Genomic DNA, 19307 nt, shown 5'->3' on the forward strand with positions numbered 1-19307 from the left:
CTTAGAATTACTTCTACATATTGGTAAGATCAAACATCAAATGAAAGAGATTTACCAGCTCTTAAGACAAGAAGTACTTGAACTGTATAGTTTTCTACACTGAATTCACTTCAATCTCCATCTTGATTAGAAGAATTATTTTTTGCCTTGATAAATATTTGTATTTGGAAATAAACACTCATCTTTTGTAGGGTAATTTAAAAGTAACATGTGGGATTTTAATTATGTATACATGCCATGTTCATTGCCCTTATCATCATATGGTTTTAAATATAAAATATAAACTAAATAATTAACATTAATATAAATTAATAATTTTATATTAATGTACAGGCATTAAATACAATAGAAAAGAAAATAAACGATGGTATTCTTAAAAATATGGAAAAGAAATCTGGACTGGAATGTTGATTGGTCTTGAAAAAAATGTAGATGAAGCAAAACATGATGCCTAATTTCCTTGTCCTGTAAACCATTGTTTTTGTTAGCAACAATTATTGGGTGCAACAACCCTTAGCAAGGGAGGATAATGGCATAGTGGAAGGGACTTTTTTCCCATTTGATCTTTACATAATGTGTCATCTTGTCCTAGAGCGCAAAAAGAAGTCACGTTTCACAGATCTGATGGAGCAATAACCTGACAGACGTTTATTGTTTGGAAGGATACTTTTGTTGAAATGGCAGCCTTTTCATGTATCAGTCATGATAACATGGTTGATGGCACAGAAATGGTCACTGGATACATTATTTGAAGACATTTTATTTTAGTTAGTAAGTTATATCTGTTTTTAAATTGAAGCTCAGTAATTGGTTGCTAGTATAGCTGACGGTATTTGTTTTGTTGAGGATGTTAGTACAGGTGAGTCACATTCACAGCCCATTTTTCTGAATCTATGGTAAACTCATATTACTTTATGAGCTCAGTACAAGATGTTGGTTTGATTTGGGAACAGAAGATTTTTTTGTTATTAACTGCAAAGTGAGGTTGTAGCAATGGGTGCACCATTGGAAGATCTGGAAAAACAAGTTAGGGACAGATTGCTTGGAGAAAATCTATCTACTGTATGTTCTAAGAGTCAACACTTCTTGAAATATAATCAATAAGTCAATCAAAGTTATCTACTTTGTTGTACCATTGTTGCCATCCAGGTCTTTTTAAAGTATGGCAACTTGCTTTGTTTCATCCCAAGTTGCTTTTAGATACATTAAAACAATTATTATTATTATTATTGATCATCGCACAGTCAGCCAAATGTTCAGACTGGATTTGGCATTTTGTCTACCTATCGAGTCCTTACCCAGGACCCGGGATAGGCAGATGTGGATGTTTGATGGTATTACAGATATCGTCGCAGGATGGAAGCAGTTCCTAATAAGGCCGCCTTTTGCAATTGACTAATAGCGAATTTGTCAATGCCAATGGTGTTCAAGTGGTGCTCCAGTTGTTTTGGGATTGCACCCAAGGAGCCTATGACTATTGGTACTACCCTTGCTTGCTTTTGCCACAGTCTTTCTATTTCTATTTGTAGGTCTTTGTATTTTGTTATCTTCTCCAGTTCTTTCTCTTCTATTCTGCTATCTCCAGGCACTGCCACGTCCACTATCCAGACTTTTTTGTCTTTCTTATCGACAATTGTTAAGTCTGGGGTGTTATGTTGCAGGTGCTTGTCTGTTTGAATTCTGAAGTCCCAGAGCAGTTTAATTTTATCATTTTCTATGACTTTCTCTATTTTATGATCCCACCAGTTTTTGCTTACAGGCAAATGATATTTTTTGCAGATCTTCCAATGCACCATTGTTGCTACTTTGTCATGCCGCTGCTTGTAATCAGTTTGTGCAATCTTCTTGCAACAGCTTACCAAGTGGTCCACTGTTTCTTCAGCTTCTTTGCATAGGCGGCACTTACTGTCTGTTGCTGTCTTCTCAATTTTGACTTTGTATGCATTTGTCCTTAAGGCTTGGTCTTGTGCAGCCAGAATTAGTCCCTCGGTCTCTTTCTTCATTTTTCCTGCTCTTAGCCATTGCCAGGTTTTATTATTATCTGCTTTCCCAGCTATTTTTTTCATGTATTGGCCATGTAGTGCTTTGTCTTCCCATGCCTCTATTCTGTTCTTCATTTGGTCTTTCTTGTAGGCCAGTTTGGTCTCTCCAGTAGTTAGTAAGCCTTCCTGATATACTAATTTCAGTGCATCTTCATCATTGTTCTTCAGATATTCTTCCAAAGCCATTTTTTCTTCTTCAACCATCTGATGTACTTGTAGCATTCCACGCCTACCTATTTGCCTTGGTAGATAAAGTCTGTCAATGTCACTGCGTGGATGAAGGGCATGATTCATTGTCATTATTTTTCTGGTCTGCCTATCCATTGCTTTTAGTTCTGCTTGAGTCCAGCCCACTATTCCAGCTGTGTACCTAATGACTGGGATTGCCCAGGTGTTGATTGCCTTTATGGTATTTCCTCCATTGAGTTTGGATTTTAAGATCTTCTTCACTCTCTTGATGTATTCACCTCTAATCTTTTTCTTGACTTCAGTGTGCTTGATGTTGTCAGCTTGAAGGATACCCAAGTATTTGTAGTACTCTTCCTCATCCAGACTCTTAATGTTATTTTCGTGGGGCATCTTGATTCCTTCAGTTTTCACTATTTTTCCTTGTTTGATAGTAAGTGTGGCACATTTGTCCAAGCCAAACTCCATTACAATATCTTGGCTATATATACGGACAGTGTTGAGCAGCGATTCTATTTCAGATGATGTTTTTCCATACAGCTTCAGATCATCCATGTAAAGGAGGTGGGATAGTCTGGCAGATGTTTTTGATGTTTGATAGCCATGTCCTGAGTTATTCAGTATTGTTGACAGAGGAAACAGTGCAATAACAAATAGTAATGGTGATAATGAATCTCCTTGAAATATTCCTCTCTTGATATTAACCTCTCCCAGCCTCTCACCATTGATCTGCAACTGTGTCTTCCATTGTGCCATCGATCTTTGCACAAATTTTCTGATGTTTCTACTGACTCCTGTTATTTCTAGGCACTTTATTATCCAATCATGTGGCAGAGAGTCAAATGCCTTTTTGTAGTCAATCCATGCCACATTCAGGTTGGTCTTCCTTCTCTTGCAGTTTTCCAAGATCATTTTGTCTATTAGGAGTTGATCTTTTGTTCCTCTGCTATTGGGGCGGTTTCCTTTCTGCTCAGGTGGAAAGAGATTGTTTTCAACTAGATGCTGTTGTACTGCATCAGCTACCACACCAGTTAGTAATTTGAAAGTTGTTGGTAAGCAGGTAATTGGCCTGTAGTTACCTGGTGTTGCCCCTTTTGCTGGATTTTTCATTATTAGGTAGGTTTTCCCAGTTGTTAGCCACTTTTCAATTTCTCCTCCTTGTAGTATATTGTTGAACTGTTTGGCAATGAGTGGGTGTATAACAGTTAGATGTTTCAACCAAAACCCATGCAGTTCATCTTCACCTGGTGCTGACCAATTTTTGATTTTCTTTGCTCTTTTTTCTACCATTTTTGTTGTTATTACTAGTTCTTTCATTTCAACTTCTGTTTTATTTGCATCCACCTCTTTTAACCAAGCCGCATCCTTGTTGTATTTCTTTGGGTTATCCCATATCTGCTTCCAGAACTGCACTGTTTCTTCCTTGTCAGGTACTGACTGATTCCTTGCAGTTTCTCCATTGATGGATTGGTAGAAACGTTTCTGATTGGATTGAAATTGGAGGTTCTGCCTATAGTTTGCAATTCGAGCTTCATATCTACTGATTTTCCTGGCTATAGCTGTTATTTGTTGCTTTATTATTTCCAGTGCTTCCTTGATCTTCCTTGTTTCTAAGTGGTATTTCTTGATTAGGTATTCTTTGGTCTTCTTGTTCTTCAGCTTCTTTTCTTTCATCTGTTCTAGCTTGCTTGCATGTGATCTTAACTTGCTGATCTTATTTTCTAGTCTAACCTTCCATTTTTTTTTTTTTTATTGAAAGTTTTATAAATTTTACAAAAAAGGAAAAATAATACAAAACAAGAGGCAACATATACAGAAAAATAAAACTAAACAATACATATATTAAATAAAAAAAAAAAAAACCCCATCCCCCAGCCCTCCCAAAAAAAAAAAAAAAAAAACCTCCCTTCCCCCCCCCCTGAGCTTCCCAGAGCAGAATATAGGCTTAAAAAATAAAAATAAAAATTAAATTAAAAACTTTATATTTATATATATAAAAAAATTATCTATAATATATATGAAAATAAAACTTATGAAAAAACTATATAATATTTTTGTATACCCAATCTAAATTGTATAAATTTTATCCATTTATCCCAAACAGCAAAAAACTTCTCTTGCGTTTGTTGCTTTAAGAAAGCCGAAATCTTTGCCATTTCTGCCAGATAAGCTACTTTAAGAAACCATTCCTGCAATGTAGGCAAAGATTCCTTCTTCCAGTATTGTCCTACTAACAGCCTAGCGGCTCTAACCTTCCATTTTTGTGGTGCACTGTTTGTTTGTTTTTCTTCTTTGTTGATTTTGCATCCCAGGTATTCAGTTATAACTGCCGCTGTGCTGTACATAAGTTGGTTTGTTTCTTGCAGTGAATTGGTGCTTATGCTTGCTATTGCCGTATTTGCATCTTTTAATGCTTGTGCTAGCTGTTTATTTGGAACAAGCTTCAATGCAGGTAGCCTTATTCTGTTGTTTTTGTGCTTTTCTAGATGCTCAGTTATTCTTTGTTTCAATTCTTTTATTTCTTTAGTTAGAGGGTTTTGTTCTTCCTGAGGAAGAGGTGCCTGGTTTCCAAATGAGAACAGTTGTATATCTCTACTGGATTCTTTCACTGCCAACTCCCCCTGGTTTGCCTCTACATTCTGAATTACTTCTGGTAAGGCTTTGATTTCTTTGCCCTGGGTAAACCTTTGCAGTTCGTCCAATTCTGTTTCTGTGAATATTTTATTTCGTGTTATAAATCGGCGTTGATCTGCTAGTCTCTGTTCTGTTATTTCTGATTCTGGATGTTGTTCTTTCCAGAACTGGTGCATTCGTTTTAGATATCCTCTTCTTGTTGGACTTGATCTGTAGTAACAGATCATTATTTCTTTGTTTTCCATCACTGTGTATCTGCGATGGGTAAACACCTTTTCTTCCAGTAGTTCTGCAGCTGCTGGCCCTGGTTGCTCAGCCAACAGTCCTGAGTCCTGTAACCCATTTTTCACCAGATATCCAGGAACTCCAATATCTAGTGCGGACCTTGTTAACCCGGGCGACGTCCGAGCCGGTATGGCATTCTGTAATTTACGTCTCACCATATTTTTATGGGAGAGACACTCTTTGTCTGACTCCTCTGATGAGACCTGTCCAGTATGGTTGAACCTCTGGCATAGCTCTCATCTTCCTCAGAGTACACAAGCCCCACAACCACGTCAAGGTAGTGCCTCACTGGGGGTTGTTGTTGTTGTTATTATTATTATTATTATTATTATTATTATTATTATTATTATTATTATTATTGCTAATGGTAATGCTGCAAGAAACAGCACACAGTACTGTTATGCAAACCAGTCCTGAGAATTGCTGACTCCTGACTACTAACATGACTTGCTGTGTTCCAGGACTAGAGAAGCAGTCACATTTACTTTATTTCTCACAGCCATCTTTTTTCCAGGAGCTCAAGGTGGCTGGCATAATTGCTGTGGCTTCCATAATTGCTGTGAAAATATTTTTTTTCCATAAAGGACAATATTTATAGCTCAGGGTTGAAATGAATGGTGCTCTGTGAACTTGATTGTTTTCTTGCAGTCATTTTATTACCCAAGCTAGGTAACATCCTCACTGATGATGTTACCTAGTTTGGGTAATGAAAGGTCTGCAAGAAAACAACCAAGTTCACAAACCACTAAGGACCCTTCAATTTTTTGCCGTCTGATCTTCACAGCAGTCCTATGAGATAAGATAGGCAAAAGGATAGTGAATACCCAAAAGTAGGTTAACTGTGTGACTTGAACCTCACTAGAGTCTTACAGTGCCCTCATTTTGATTAGGACCAGTGCTTTTTTTGTAAAAAAAAAAAAAAAAGGTGCCAGAACTCATGCACGTTATACAACCCGCCTTGCCTATCCTACAAGGTTCCATCCCAAAAAAGTGCCGGAACTCCGTTCTGGGCGTTCTATGAGAAAAAAAGCCCTGATTAGGACAGACAGCAATTGTCTTCTAAGAGTTTAGGTTAAGCTAATAAATCTTAAATTATTAAATTCTGCAAAAGGTATTTTAATAGGGCAGGAGAAGTTGTGTTAAACAAGTATATTTTTCCAGAAATATTTCTGAACCACTTGCTTTCAAGGGGGATCTGGATAAATCTTTTGTTCTTACCTTTTATGTGTCTGTTTTCTGAATTCTTGATTGGCTTTTCTAGATTAAGACACAATTCATTTTCAGGAAGAAATATTTGGGGTTATTTTGTTAATGGGTAGAGACTATTCACAATAAAGTGTGCGGGTCACTCCAACACACTTTTGTTCTAGAAAATGAAGATTTCTTATGAGTTTTCTATAGTTATTTCTCTGAAAACTGTTGTATTCTTTTAATGTTTTCTCTGACACTAACAGATCAGGCCTGCAAAAATCACAGTGACAACTAGATTGCAATAAAAAGAATAGAAAAAAAACTTTGCTACCAACTAGTATCCATCAAATTTCTGTCCCTGAATCAGTAAATCCTAATTACTTTTAATTTCTTGGAGATATTCCTTGTCTTTAGTGAAAATATTCACAAGCGTATGATTTTCCATTTGGATAAACCTTAGTTCAGATTATATTTTCATTTCTCTGTAGCACCTGGGCAGATTTTCCTTCTAAAATGTAATAATAATAATAGTAGATCTGAATGTATTTGCACAGCTGAGAGGATAAGCATATATTAAAAAGAATGAAAAACAGTGATTGTGCTGAACAGTGATGAAAGCATTGAGGATTTTTGCCACAAGTATTGAATTTTACTTTGAAGAACGCATATTTAAATGCTCTCTATAAAATTATAATACTCCTGTAAAAGAAGAAAATGACACTTTCTAAATTGTAAGTTATTAATGAAATTATATATCTTTTTAATTCAATGAAGAAGTAATAACTGTTTTTAGGTTTGCCCTTTGTTCAGATTCTTAAAGGTCCTCAAAAGTAAATTCAGTGTAAGTGGTAATCTAAATTATAAGTATTTTAGAAGGGAATTTAAAACCTGCTTAGAGTATGTGATAAGATTAGTGCTGAAAACAGTTCAGATGAGTTTTGGTAGCTGTTGAATGCAGTTACAGACTCAATCAAACTTTTAAAACTTTACAGTAATAAATAGAATAGTTTTTTTTTATCTATTCTAGATTGAGCCTTCCTCAGTCTAATATGATCTATATATGCAGTATTGAGCCCAGATTCTCAAGCCAGAATGACCATCATGGGGCTTCTAATCCAACTTTTCTTAAAAGCACCAAATTAGGAGAATGTTGGCCTGCCAATGCAAAATTCTGAAAATAGCACTAAAAGAAACAAGAGCACAGATCACAATTACTGATTGTTGTTTTGGGGAACCTTGGACAATGCAAGTGCAGAAGCTGAAAAGTCTTAATATTCTGTTTCTTATCTTGCATTCTGCAAAAAAAAAAAAAAAAGTGCCTACATATACGGTATGTGGAATTACTTTTTCCAACATCAGAAAGACTGGTTTTCAACAGCAATATTTTTTCAACAAATCTTTATTTTCAAGAACATATACTAGTAGCAATATTGAATCAGTGATGATGTGCTTTTCAAATTTCACCATAGAAAAATATGATGAGTCATGTGATATAGCGACTAAAGTAATCCTATATTTGAAAGGACTAGACTGAAACTGATTGCTGGAATCAGGAAATTAAATAACATAAGTCTAGGTTGTCGAACAAACATTTTTCAGGTCTGTGTTTAAAAATTGCATCCATTAAAAAAAATCAGTTAAAATATTTCACAAATAAATGTTTTCTGCATATCTAATTTCACTTTGTCATTTGATTTCACACAAACTGTAACATACTGTATAGCATTTGATAATGCAATTCTCCCTTGTTTTCCTAGCTGATAAATTTAGAAGAAGACTTGAGGAGCTGCATAAAGAGAAAAGTTGGCTGAATTTTCAGCTTCCTTCACAGCATCCTTCCATTAGCAGCTTCTTGGACAAAATCAGAGTCTACATTCAAATGATATTGTATGAGGGAGTTCATAAGTAAGTGTGCCAGAACCTGATGCCTTTCCACACCATTATGTTGGAATTTATGAACTCAGAATTTTAAGTCTGTCTATGGTTGAAAATAATGGGACACTGTATATGTTTGTGTGTGCTGATCTGTACTTATATACAAATACATTTAGTGCTAGTATTAATACCACTTTATAATGCTTTGGTAAGACCACACTTGGAATACTGCATTCAGTTTTGGTCACTACGATGTAAAAAGATGTTGAGAAGAGCAACAAAGATGATTAGGCAGCTGGAGGCTAAAACACACAAAGAACAGTTGTTGGAATTAGGTATGTCTAGTTTAATGAAAAGAAGGACTAGGGGTAACCTGATAGCAGTCTTCCAATATCTCAGGGGTTGCCACAAAGAAGAGGGAGTCTACCTATTCTTCAAAGCACCTAAGGCAGAACAAGAAGCAATAGATGGAAATTAATCAAGGAGAGAAGCAATCTAGAACTTTCCTGACAGAACAATTAATCAGTGGAACGACTTGCCTCCTGAAGTTGTGGATGATCCAACACTGGAGGTTTTTAAGAAGAGATTTGGTAACCATTTGTCTGAAATGGTATAGATTTTCCTGCCTGAGCAGGGGGTTGGACTAGAAGACCTCCAAGGTCCCTTCCAACTCTGTTATTCTGTTAGTGCAGTGTGTATATAAGAATCTGAGCTGGGAACTAAGATCCCGCTTTTGCCATAAATTGCTTTAAAGCAAAGTAGAATGTTCACAATGTTCCTTTCTGTTATAGAGGGTTAATTCTGACCATTACTTGAGTGTTAATGGAGGTGAACTGCTTTGAATAGTGTACAAGTTTTGTGTAAATGCTAAGCATTTGATGATGATAACTGTTTGGGAGCACAGTCCAGTGGGAAAGTTTACTGGCAATCCTTATTGGAATATATGTGCAAGTCCTAGAGATTTTAAATTGGCTTGCACAATAAAGCATAACAATGGATTGTATTTTTAATAATTTACTGATGTATAAATAGTTAAAGAATTTAATCTGAAGAGCTGTCTTCTTCAATCAATTGCCAGACAGTTTTGTTAAGATTATAGCTTCCATAATTACTGTCTGGCAAATCTACGAATTACATCCCTGTCAGTTGTGGAAAACCGCTTTAGAGTAATTTTTAGATTAGTATCCATAGCAAAATCCTGAATTTATTTTTTTGTTGTATTTCTCCTTAACTACCTGTGCCAGAAATGATAACACTGCAGTCCATTATCACTGATTTAGCTCTTCCCCAATTTCTCTGAAAAATTAATAGTTGTGCTGAAAATAGCAAGCATCCACACATTTTTCATTGTGTCCGTCCTTTGGCTGGATTTGCTATCTGGTGTGCTATTGGCAAGTGAGGCATGACATCAGGAAACCTTAAACTGAATACTTTTCCAATTGATTAGTTTCTATAGAAATTTCCTAAGTAATTTGTCCAAGCATAGGACTGAATGTTGAAACTCATTGGAGTAAATACTGGAGAAAGAGAAGACCACTTAGCTGCAAAACTGATAACACTTTTTTAAAAGTACTCTAGAAAACATATGAGTGTATTGCAGCCTAATTTACTCTTTGAAAAACTTTCAAATATTCCCAGAAAATCTGGGCAATTCTGATGAAGAGATAACGGTGCTTCGCTAGTTTGAGCTGAGCAAGCACAAATTAAAACGTTTATTTATAGAACTTTTCTTTGGTAATTATTATTTGTTTTATCGGCAATAACATTATAAGAAAAATATGAGAATTGGGATTCTCTGTTTGTTTCCCTAAGAAAAAATAAATACTTGCTGTGATGGCCATGAGATAAAGGCAGTCCTCGACTTATGACCACAGTTGAGCCCAACAGTTCTGTTGTTAGGCAAGACATTTGTTAAGTTAATTTTGCCCGAATTTACAACCTTTCTTACCTCAGTTTTAAGTGAATCACAGCAGTTGATTAAGTTAGTAACCCGATTGTTAAGTGAATCTGGATTCCCCATTGACTTTGCTTGTCAGAAGGTCGCAAAAGGTGATCACATGATCTTGGGACACAGCAATGGTCATAAGTATGAACCAGTCCCCAAGCGTCTGAATTTGGACCATGTGACCATGGGGATTCTGCAAAGGTCATAACTGTGTAAAACGGCCGTAAGTCACTTTATTCAGTGCCATTGTAACTTATAACGGTCACTAAATGAACTGTTGTAAGTCAAGGACTACCTGTATTTGATCACTGGGAAAATGTTTGAAACCTGTGAATCTGCCTCTGAGTTTATATCTGTATTTTTAAAAATTTGTTGACTACCCATAAATATTTTATTATTTACTGATGTGAAGATTATAAATAAGTAAGCCTTCCTTGCTTCCTTGAATATTAAGAACATCAGAGCAGGACAGATATATGCAGTGCTTTTTTTCTAAAAAAAAAAAAAGGTGCTGGAACTCACACACATCATACAACCCGTCTTGCCTACTCTACAAGGTTCCATCCAAAAAAGATGCCGGAACTCCGTTCTAGGTGTTCTATGAGGAAAAAAGCCCTGGATATATGTAAGATGGCCCTCTGTACGTACCAGACGAGTGAGTTTGTGGTTTTCTGTCCTAATCTCCAAGTGCGCCTGTTCTTCCTGAAAGACTACCAGATGTATTAAGGTGACCAACTTTTTTACAATGAAAAGGAGAACACAAATAAATTGAAGAAAAAAATATCGTAAATAAAAGAAACATTTTATTCATTGCAACAATAATACAGAATACACTATAATATGATAAATGCAGAGTGGGCCCCGTGGCTCCCAAAGCACCAGCCGCGCTGGCTTTGGCCCCAGGGGGCAGCCCGCCATCGACACAGCCCACCTGCAGCCGCCCCGCCAGCACCACCTTGCGCAGCCCTATGTAGACCAGGCCCCGTGGTTCCCACAGCATGGGGGGCAGCCGGCTGCCGCCGCTCCTCACACCCCAGCCCTAAGCAGCCCCGCTGCCCCTGCCTTTGCGCCCGCAGCCATTATCGCCCTAGCAGGGCTGAAGATCAAGATAAATTTACCGTGGTGTCACTGCTCCAGTCTCCTCCAGATATCTTCGGGACTAACTAGGAGATGGTGTAGTTGGGTAGCAGGGAGGGGTGCAAAGTTCCTGCCAATTTGCCTTCACTGCAGATGACTTGCATGTGCAAAGCTTGCCGGCCGCGCTCAGCAGCAATTCCTATTGGCTTTTGAAAGCCAATAGGAGGAGTAGCACAGCTCATGCAAAAGTTGAAAAAAAAAACATCAAAAAAAGGTGCCGGAACGCCATTCTGAGCATTCTGTGAGAAAGAAAAAGCCCTGCAGATTAGTCTTCAAATATTGAAAAGGAGGACATTTAGGAGGACACTTTTCGAGGGAGGATAGAACTTACAAAAGGAGGACTGTCCTCCCTAAAGGAGGACGGTTGGTCACCTTAGATGTATCCAACTGTTGGCACAATGGTTGGATCATGTGATTAATTATGAATTGGATTGGAGTGATTTTTGATCTTTTCAGGCCTTTGTGTGTTGGTTAGGGTTAGGGTTAGGATTAGGGTTAAGGTATACAGTAGGGTTAGGGTATACAGGATATACAATCAGAGTGGAATATTTTGCCAAGTAGGTGAGAATAGAAAGTGTGATTACGCTACTGAATAGCTTATAAAGAATCATTAGGTTATTTATCTGGCTGCACTGAATGAAAGTAATAATCTAGTTTGAGAAGAGATTTATCAGCATGATGTATTTTCCTCAATTAGAACAGGCAACTGTATCTTACTGTATAACTAGGACATTGATCATTTACACAGAAATATCACAAAATTGATTAAACATGTTTAAAGCTATTTCATAAAGCTCTGTGCCCTTATTATTAATCAAAGATTTATACTTTTTTTTCTGCAGAACAAACCATTGGCACATACAACATGGAATTGTGCCATGATTTAAGAGGCAGTAAGTTATTGCTAAATGATAGGTGGATAAATATACAAGGTTAAGCATTCTAAATTGACATATTAATTATTATATTGATTCTCAAGGAATTCAGTAAGGGAATATGTTGCATTTACTCATTTGCCTGTGGTCAGTAATTGGCTTAGAAACAGAATTCCTATAGAGAGTACAGGGAATGGCCTTGAAGAATGGACAGGAGGATAGGTCCCTGCTAAGGCAGATAAGAGGGGCTTGAGCTTGGGCCAAGAAAGCAACTGGAGAAAACGTTCAGACAGGCCCCTTCCAAGTTCACATGAAGATAAAGGAAGGGAGGGAGAGGAATATTCAGTGAAGAAAATAATACAGATAGAAAAAGAAAAAAATCATTTAAATAAATGATTTCCAATCTTCTTTACAGCACTTACAAACTTGCTATCTCTCCATCCCCTTTACAACTACATATATACTTTTCTTTCTATTTTTAATTTTTTTAAAATCAGCAAATCTAGAAATCACTAAGTCATTTTTATCCAGTTTCAAGAAAAATTTCATAGAAGGTCTTTTCTGAAAATAATTCTTGTTTTATCCCTGGTCATCCCAACAAAGTAGTATCTTTTTCTATTTAAATCTAATCACTCCTTGTTAGTTGGAAGGTATCCCTTTCTGTTTGAGATTATCAGTCAGAAAGATGTGTTCTTTTTCTCCACACAGTTGTTGTAGAACCGGATTTTCTTCTTCATCACAAAGTGCACAATGGCTTTTGGTACATTTTTTGATTTTACAAATCTTATATTAATTTGATTCCCTTATCAGCTTCTGCATCATGTCATATTTGTCCCATTTCAAAAATTTTGTTAAGACTGCAGCAGCCCTTTCCTCAATATCATCAGGTTGTTCTTATTCCTCTTCTGGGCTGTCTTAGTTTCCATTTATTTTTTTCCTTTTTAAAAAATGTTTCTGTTTTAATTTCTAAAATTTCTATCTTTCCCTAAATCTGTCCACATTTTTAATTCATTTTTCTTCCTTTCTTCATTCTTCCTAAAAATATAAGCAAATCTCTCTTAACAAATTCAGTCACTGTTATTGTCACAAATGCTGTGATATTCTTCCCCAATTCTTCAAACATCCTTTGTAGAATCTCAGGTTTAATCCCTATTGTTTGCTATGTTAAGGGTCTTTCCTTCCTTCCTTCCTTCCTTCCTTCCTTCCTTCCTTCCTTCCTTCCATCCATCCATCCATCCATCCATCCATCCATCCATCTATCCTAAATAAACCTTTATAAATATTTAAATAACTCTATAAATAACCATTTTTTCTTTTAATTTATAATCCAGAATGGAAAAGCAACAAGCAAAAGAGAGCCTGCCCTGGGCTTTTCTGTATAACCTTAACTCTTTGATACCCTTCAGGTGTCTATAGCTTTATAGTCCATGATATATATATTTTTTGCAATTGTCCTTAACTCTTTGTTTAAAAAAGTTAACCAATCATTTCTGTTGGAAAATTTAAACTGACCCCTTTCCAATGAAGGTATGTTTTATTTATATAATTAATTCAAAAGCACTTTAAAATGAACAATTTTCCAAATTCAACTCATCACTTTATCCATTTTAAATTTCCATAGATCAAAATTTTGGTAAGTATTTCACTTTTAATTACTTTAAAATTTTTATAGTTTTTTTTTTTTAATTTCACTTTAATCACACCTTGGGCCAAAGGAACACTCATCAGGTTCCAGCCTTTCCAGATAGACTAGAAACACAATCAAATGAGCTAAGATGACATTACATCAGACAGCTTGCAAATCTGATAATACAAATCTCCCACCATCTCTTTTACAGGCTAGGGAGATTCCTTTCTGAGTTTCTTTCTGAGGGCTGTATTCTCCCTTATCTGTTTGTTCCCTAGCAGCATCTCTTCCCCACCCTCACCTGCCACCCCTGTTTCCTAAGGTTATTCCCATATACCATTACACCAGCTGGTCTAGTTGTTCTACTGTTCAGAAGGTCCCTGTATTTGTAACACAAAGTGTACATTGCAACATTGGTGTTTGAGTGAACCCAGAATCTTTTAGCAAGGTCTGCTGGGGTTGTGAGTTTTGTTTCTTCTGTGTCTCTCAATGTCCTTATCCATGGATTGCCTGTCGGTTCCCTATGAATCCCTGGGGTTTTCTTGGAAGGAACTGTCTTCTGGAGCAGATAACAGCAATCTCTTGGCTTCTCCATATCCAGAGAAGCACTGTTGAAACAGGCTTGCCATCCAGTCACCAGTTTCCACCTTAGCATCATCTCTATTCTTTGGAAACTTGTCAGTTCACAATTTTTCTCCACCTGGAAACCCCTCAGGTATTGTATTTTAATCAGGGAATGACATCTTTTGTCCAACTCATAAAGCAATTTACAACAGCTGACTGCTGAAGTACTATATATAGTCTGGATATATGTTCAGCCTTGCTCTGATTTTGTGTATTCAATAAATGAAGCATCATTGTGTGAATAGAGAGTTTTCTCTACTAAGCCTTTTCTTTGCTAAATCTTTAAGAAATAATTGTTTCTAACCCTGTCTGGCATTCTACAGATATATTGGACTGTATGTTGGGTTCATGATCATTGTAGTCCAGTACATATGGAAGTTACCAGATTGGAGAAAATTGTAACAAACATCTTTATGTGTTTTCATTAATATTTCTGAATGCTGTAACAGGGAAAGGAAACGTCTCCTAGAAAAAAGTCATCAGAAGATATTAAGTCTTCCTTATCATAAAAAGATACAGGTTCCAGTTACAAAATGGGATCAGCTGCTTGAGGAAAAGAAGTGGATACAGGTAAGCAGAATATAATGTACTTTGTGGGATTGTGGATATGGGCATGCACAGATAAACAAATACACACATTAGCACACATATGTTGTTGCAAGACAAAAATCTTGAATAAACCTATCTGTTACTTGAGAAAAAAAAAAGGGAAATTGGGACCATAAGATTCATACAAATTTTAAAAATACTTGGATGCTCCAAGTTCAGTTTGGTGAACATGTTTTTATTTTATAGTATTAGTTTTCAAATGTATTTATTAGTTTCTCTATATTTTTCTTTTCTAAAAGTCTTCTAATAGCTTGATAGACAGAACCATGCAATCAATATAGCAATCAGTATTTATTTATTTGCTTGCTTACTTACTTGCTTAATCACATTTATATGGCCATACAATTTACTCTAGGTGACTCTGGGCAGCTTTAAAAAAAGCTACATTAGGGAAGTGGGAGCGGGTGGAATATTGCTTGAATCCTTTTTGATAAATATGATGTACTGTTTGTTATTCATTAATTACTTGAACATTACTGGAAAAATTCTTATCAAAATGGTATTGTTATCACCAGCACAATTTCTACTGCATTGTTAACAGTTCTATTCTTCTGGCAAAATAGGCAGTATCTTAAAGTTTATTGACAGTACATTTAAATTAGAAGAATTGACTCAAAATATAAGCTGATGTTTTAATAAATGAGTATATAGAAATACAGATGGCATTTCAGGGTTTTTGTTCTTTCAAAAAGAAGAAAGCACAAAAAGAGAATATTTGTAGCTTAGGGCTGAAACGAAGGGTGCTTGATATTCTCTGAGTTTGGTTTTGTTTCTTGCGGATGTTTCATTACTCAAACTAAGTAACATCATCAGTGCTGATGGGAGTGGGGTTTGTTCTCACATTATAGGGCAGGGGTCTTCAAACTTAGCCCTTTTCTGACTTGTGGACTTCAACTCCCAGAATTCCTCAGCCAGCATACCTGCTGAGGAATTCTGGGAGTTGAATTCCACGTCATAAAAGGGCCAAGTTTGAAGACCCCTGTTATAGGGCAAGCCACTAGACTAGAGTATAAATAGAGAGCAAACCCCATTCCCTGCTGGCACCTAGTTTGGGGAAGAAAATAGCCAAGTCCAGAGAGCACCAAGAACCCCCCCCCAATATCAGTATATCATCATGAGTCAAAGAATCCTACATTTTCTTCCTTTTCTGACATTACACTGATTATCATCACTTAATTATTATCAGATGTTCAACTGTAGTGATAGGTTTTTTTTTACCTCATTTCATGAAAATAAGGGTTTAGAGATGCATTTTCCATTATCTGAAGACTATTGAATTTCTGACATGATTCCCAGATTGATAGTATAGAAAATGAATGTGTTTGGGTTACAAGCTTGATTTTATACTCAAAATAACAGACCTGATGTTGTCCTGATGACCTCTTTTATCTTCTAGACAGAGGTTGACACATTAGCTAGTCTGTTCTTTTCTTACTGAATCTTTCAGGCAGGGGCATAAATAGCGTATATCTGATGCTGCATAAGTGTAAATTAAATTTCTTCAGCCAATTCATTGGATCAAGAAAAAAAAAGTGGTTCATCACAAGATACTGAATATAACTGCAAAGTTAAATTAGCTTTTAAGTTTTGGCTTGACATCAACAATGTGCTTTTTCAAAGTAACTGCCTGTTGCTATTTTGAATTCATGCCTTTATCTTGTAAATGTATATAATAGATGGAGTTTGGTGGTTTTAATGAAGAGATTGGATAACCATTCATCTGAAATGGTACAGGGTACCCTGCTTAAGCAGGGGGTTGGACTAGAAGACCTCCAAGGTTTCTTCCAATTGTTTAAATTCTATTATTCTCTTCTATTATTCTGTTATTCAGTCCTAAAAAATGTAGGCCACACAGAAAATCTTATAAAAATTAACAGATTTTGCATACATTAACCATATCCAGTGGTGTTAAATCCAATCAACAAATGTGAAACTTTGGTCTTTTAAAGGGAATTTGAATCATTTATGAACACCTTGGCTCAGTGATGAATCTGGGCATTTTAAAAACATGATTTGATAATGGGATTTTTGTTTCAGTGTATATTGCCCATCAGGTGAAGAGGGTTGATTTAACTGATTGGCCTGATTTATAAATGGTTTCCAGTCATACAGGACAGCAGTGTGGTCATATAACTCAAGCGTATGTGAAAAGGACTTGAGTTTCTCTTACACATTTTGTACCATTCATTGATTGGTTTTTCCTTGATAAAGATATACAGCATATTCCATTTCCATGCAGAAAGAAATTGAAGTTCTTAGAGCAAAGCTGGTTGTTCTGGAAGCTAAAGATCAACAGTTAAAGACAGAAATTCAAGAACAAGACTGCCATATTCATGAGCAAGATTATGAACTGTCTACTTTGCTCAACTGGATGTCACTCAAAGAATTGCAGACAATTGGCAAAGCCTTGGCTGATATTTTGGTGGCCTCCCATAAAATTCCATATAGTTTGGATTTTCCAGAACCTGTCAAAAGGTATTTGTTTTATGGATTATTTTTTGATAAAAATCTGCTTTATTCCTTTGCCTCTTATTTTTCATTGTATTGTACTACTTTTAATGAAGAAATATATATAAAGAAGTACAGTCTTTAATTCTAGATTCCAGTTCTTAGAAAATTGCTGTATGTATCAGAGTAATATTGATATCTGGATTTCAATTTCCTTTACTGATAACCCCATGAAAGTATTCATTTATCAGAATAATAGAATCTTAGAGTTATAAGGGTCCACTAAGCCAATGAATCAAATCCCCTGTTCAGTATTGTAACCCAAATTAAATTATCACAGATAAATGTCTGTCTAGTCTTCACTTGAACCCATGTAATGAAAACTTGCCCATCACCTCTCTGGGAATCGTTTCATCATCAAACTTCTCTTGGTTAGAATGCAGTATTGCAGGCTAACTCTGCCAACTGCCAGCAGTTCGATTTTGACCGGCTCAAGGTTGACTCAGCCTTCCATTCTTTTAAGGTTGGTAAAATGAGGACCCAAATTGTTGGGGGCAATATGCTGACTCTGTAAACCGCTTACACAGGGCTGTAAAGCACTATGAAATATAAGTCTAAGTGCTATTGCTATAAGCAAATTCAATGGGGAAGCTGGCAGGGAATGTTGCAAAAGGCCCCTTTAAGTTGTTTGTACTCTACTGGCTTCCTCTCCCCAAGGATCCTGGCTATGGTTATGAGATCACAAAGGGGCAGCCACCTGTGTATCATCCCTCATGTGGCAGCAGTCAACCTAAGCTCCACCATACTAGCACCATACTGCAGCAGCTACTTATCTGACTGCTGGCCTGCTTGCAAACTGCCTAAGACTTGCAACTTCTTGCTGGCTTTTCCACTGACTTTATTTGCTAGAAGCCAGCAGGAAGTTTCAAAGAGATTCTCACTTAACGACATTGATTCTTGCTTAATGATGACAATGAGAAGTGCCGGGATTGCTGTCACTAAGCAATGCAGTCACTTTATGACCCCATCACTTAGCAATAGAAATTCCAACTGCAATTATTGTTTTTAAGTGAAGACTACTTGCATTATTTAAAAAAATGGTTTTTTTTTTTTTAGAAGCGTGCAATTAGAATCTGTTTTCCTATAGCTTAAATCCATTATTCCATGTCTTCGGAATGAGAGAGTGCAATCTTGACATGGCTTCCTGCACTGTGAAATCTTCTTGTGGTTGAGAAGACTTGGTTTTCTTTTGAAATGGCCCATCTATTATTTGCATAGAGGAAGGTATTGTTACTTCACTTTCCTCCTAATTGTGCTGCACACACAAAGCACCTTGTAAAACTGTCCAGAGTTGCAGAGTGGGCACATAGAAATTCAATAAATAATATTATAACACCTGAAAATGAAATTCTATTGGAGCCCCTCCCACAACCTCATTTTTATTCCAATATCATATACCGTATGTTGATTTGATACCTGAAGAGTATGGAGATATGATGATTGGCCCATCCAAACACTTTGAGCTGTATTTTTTATGCCTTCAGTTTCATGTTTTGGAGGGTAATAACCCCCAAGCAAGAAAAAAAAATGTCTCTTCTATCCTGCTAGAGTTACAGTAATAGTTCTAATCCAAATGTTGCTTGGTCATTTATATATTTGAAATATTCAGGTGACATTTGGGACTGCTAGTTAGAGCTGTATTCAATTTTTGTAGCTTTCGTTTGCTGCAGGAGCTCTCTGGAAATTGTTTTCCTTGATAGCTTGCTGTCATCCCTCTTTGGTTTAATAGGTCTTTGCTGTTGTCTTTTCTGTTAATGTGTCCTTGAGAT

General features: G+C 36.4%; 1 protein-coding gene across 8 annotated transcripts in view; it reads left to right on the top strand.

The window, feature by feature from the left end:
- DISC1 (DISC1 scaffold protein) overlaps positions 1-19307 on the top strand; it is a 167687-nt gene that overhangs the window by 26891 nt on the left and 121489 nt on the right. For all 8 annotated transcript variants that reach the window (XR_005555444.1, XR_005555442.1, XR_005555445.1 and 5 more), the window contains exons 4-6: positions 8096-8243; positions 14871-14991; positions 17270-17505. Coding sequence is in view for 3 of the 8 variants with exons in the window: in XM_039332880.1 (XP_039188814.1) it covers positions 8096-8243; positions 14871-14991; positions 17270-17505 (505 nt within the window). In the remaining 5 variants the exon portion in view is untranslated. The remainder of the gene's footprint in view (positions 1-8095; positions 8244-14870; positions 14992-17269; positions 17506-19307) is intronic.

Source organism: Crotalus tigris, unplaced genomic scaffold (assembly GCF_016545835.1).
Source record: "Crotalus tigris isolate CLP2741 ecotype Arizona unplaced genomic scaffold, ASM1654583v1 scf7180000024467.898045, whole genome shotgun sequence".
Taxonomy (NCBI): domain Eukaryota; kingdom Metazoa; phylum Chordata; class Lepidosauria; order Squamata; family Viperidae; genus Crotalus; species Crotalus tigris.